The 2,127-nt window shown below is 58.2% G+C and overlaps 1 protein-coding gene across 1 annotated transcript in view; it reads right to left on the bottom strand.

The window, feature by feature from the left end:
- Positions 1-405: 405 nt before the first annotated feature.
- The window catches only part of LOC108516008 (uncharacterized), a 3,027-nt gene continuing 1,305 nt past the window's right edge, over positions 406-2,127 (bottom strand). The window contains exons 2-3 of the mRNA XM_017853245.1: positions 822-1,255; positions 406-466 (exon numbers count right to left, since the gene is read on the bottom strand). Of these exons, the coding sequence (XP_017708734.1) occupies positions 406-466; positions 822-1,255 (495 nt within the window). The remainder of the gene's footprint in view (positions 467-821; positions 1,256-2,127) is intronic.

Below are 2,127 nucleotides of genomic sequence, written 5' to 3'. Positions count from 1 at the left end.
ACGGCCTGGCCGAAGCCTGGCTCCAGCTGGGTTCTGGATCTCACCGTGGCTCCAGCAAGCACTCAGGGGGTGCTGGTTCTGGGGCATGGTGGGAGGAGGCGGGACGGGGAGCCGGAAGGCCTGTGTGGGAGTTCTTGCTTGCCTGTGACTTTTGGCAGGTTGCTTGAGCTTTCTAAGCCTCAGTTTCCCCCACTTCAAATGGATAGTAGCTGTCATGAGGCTCCAGAGAGATCAGGCGTGGAAAGCACTGATGCAGGTGGTGCTGTCTGACTGTGAGCCTCAGCAGGGACCTAGCCCCAGCATGGATCCAGCCTCAGCGTTCCTCTCTCCAGTGGAAAGTGTGGCCAGGTTGGGTCTCTGGACCTGTAGAGACACAAGCTCAAGTCAGTTCTCCATCCGGATCTGTCAGTGGCAGGCCATGGTGCCCGGCAGCAGGCATCTCAGGCTACCGGCAGCCAAGGGGCTCCTGCAGGGCAGAGGGCCAGGGCACTGTCCTGCCACTGTCCGAGGTTCAAATCCCATAGCTCCACGTACTTTCCATGCGGCTCTGCCTTCTCAGAGCCCCAGCTTTCACTGGCATAAAATGCAGATAATAATTGTGCGAGGCACAGGCTGGCACAGGTGGGCTCTCAACAGATCAGGCCTGTTGTTATTAGCACTGGAGGACCTCGCAAATTCCGAGAATCTGGTGAGTGGAGGGCACCTAGCTGGCCAGCAGCCTTGTGATGCAACATTTTGCCAGCCCTGGTGACTGCTTGTGAAGGAAGAATAACACTCGCCCCATGTGGGACTAGTCCAAGGCTGGCCTTGCAGGGGCTTACCTGGAGACCCCAGCCTCGGGGTGCTTGTCTAGGACGCCAAGAGCTCCCCTTTCGCAGCTCCACATGCTGCACTGCTGCTGCTCCCCCCAGTCGGCTTTGGAGGAGCATTGTTGCTTTATTCTTGAAACAAGACTGAGCTGGCCTTGACCCCCGGCCTTTGCAGGGAGGGAGAGGAGGTGGGCCCCGAAAGGCTCCTTCCGTGAAGCCAAGATGCAGGGCGGCTGGGAAACGCTGCTGGCTGGGAAGCTGGAACTCTCTCTGCTCCCTCTTGCGCTGGTCCCGCTGCCCCGCGAGGTCTCTCTCCCTCTCTCACATGCAGAGACACGAGCACAAGTAGACTGCGGGGTCCTGCACGCAGTGTGAACCCCGGCCCCAAACACTCCATCACCAGCGGGAGCAGCTTCTGGGGCTTCTCTGGCCCTCGGTCTGCTCATCTGTAAAACGGGTAACACTGTTCACCCGACAGGGCTGTGGTCCCATCTAAACAAGGCGCGCACACAAGGAGGCTGCACTGGGCCTGGCATGTGGTCGGTTCTCAGCAAATGGGGCTGATGTAGTTTGCATGTGTGTCCCCTCCAGATCTCATGTTGAAATGTGATCCCAATGTTGGAAACGGGGCCTGGCAGGAGGTGCTGGATCATGCAGGTGGATCCCTCATGAACGGCTCCCCTTCCCACATGAGAGTGTTCTCGCTCTGGGAGTCCACGGGAAATCTGGTTGTTGAAGAGTGTGGTGCTTCTGCCCTCTCTTTTTCTGACTCCCCTTCCACCATGATTGGAAACTTTCCTGAAGCCTGACCAGAAGCGGATGCCGGCGCCACACTTCCTGTTCAGCCTGCAGAACTGTGATCCAAATAAACCTGTTTTCTTTATAAATTGCCCAGTCTCTGGTATTTCTTTGTAGCAATGCAAGAATGGGCTAACACAGGGGCAAAAGCAACAGCTCTGGACTTCCAGGGACCTTGGTGATCACCCGGTCCTGCCCCATTATTGAACAGACCAAGGTCCCAGCATCTGAGGTCCAGAGACAAAGTGAGTGCTGGATCTGCACTCACACCTTGCACACCCCCCGGACCCCCCCCAACACCTTGTTACTGTGTCTCCCGCCCACCTGGACACCCCCACCCTGTTACTATGTCTCCTGCCCACCCGGATCCCCCCACCCCATTACTGTGTCTCCTGCCCACCCCGTTACTGTGTCTCCCACCCACCTGGACCTCACCCCACCCCATTACTGTGTCTCCTGTCCACCCAGACCCCCCAACCCCGTCACTGTGTCTCCTGCCCACCTGGACCCACCCCACCCT

The sequence above is a fragment of the Rhinopithecus bieti genome, unplaced genomic scaffold (assembly GCF_001698545.2).
Source record: "Rhinopithecus bieti isolate Rb0 unplaced genomic scaffold, ASM169854v2 scaffold_1530, whole genome shotgun sequence".
NCBI classification, from domain to species: Eukaryota; Metazoa; Chordata; class Mammalia; order Primates; family Cercopithecidae; genus Rhinopithecus; species Rhinopithecus bieti.
Note: the sequence above shows the minus strand (reverse complement) of the source record. Positions and strands in the feature narration are given on the sequence as shown.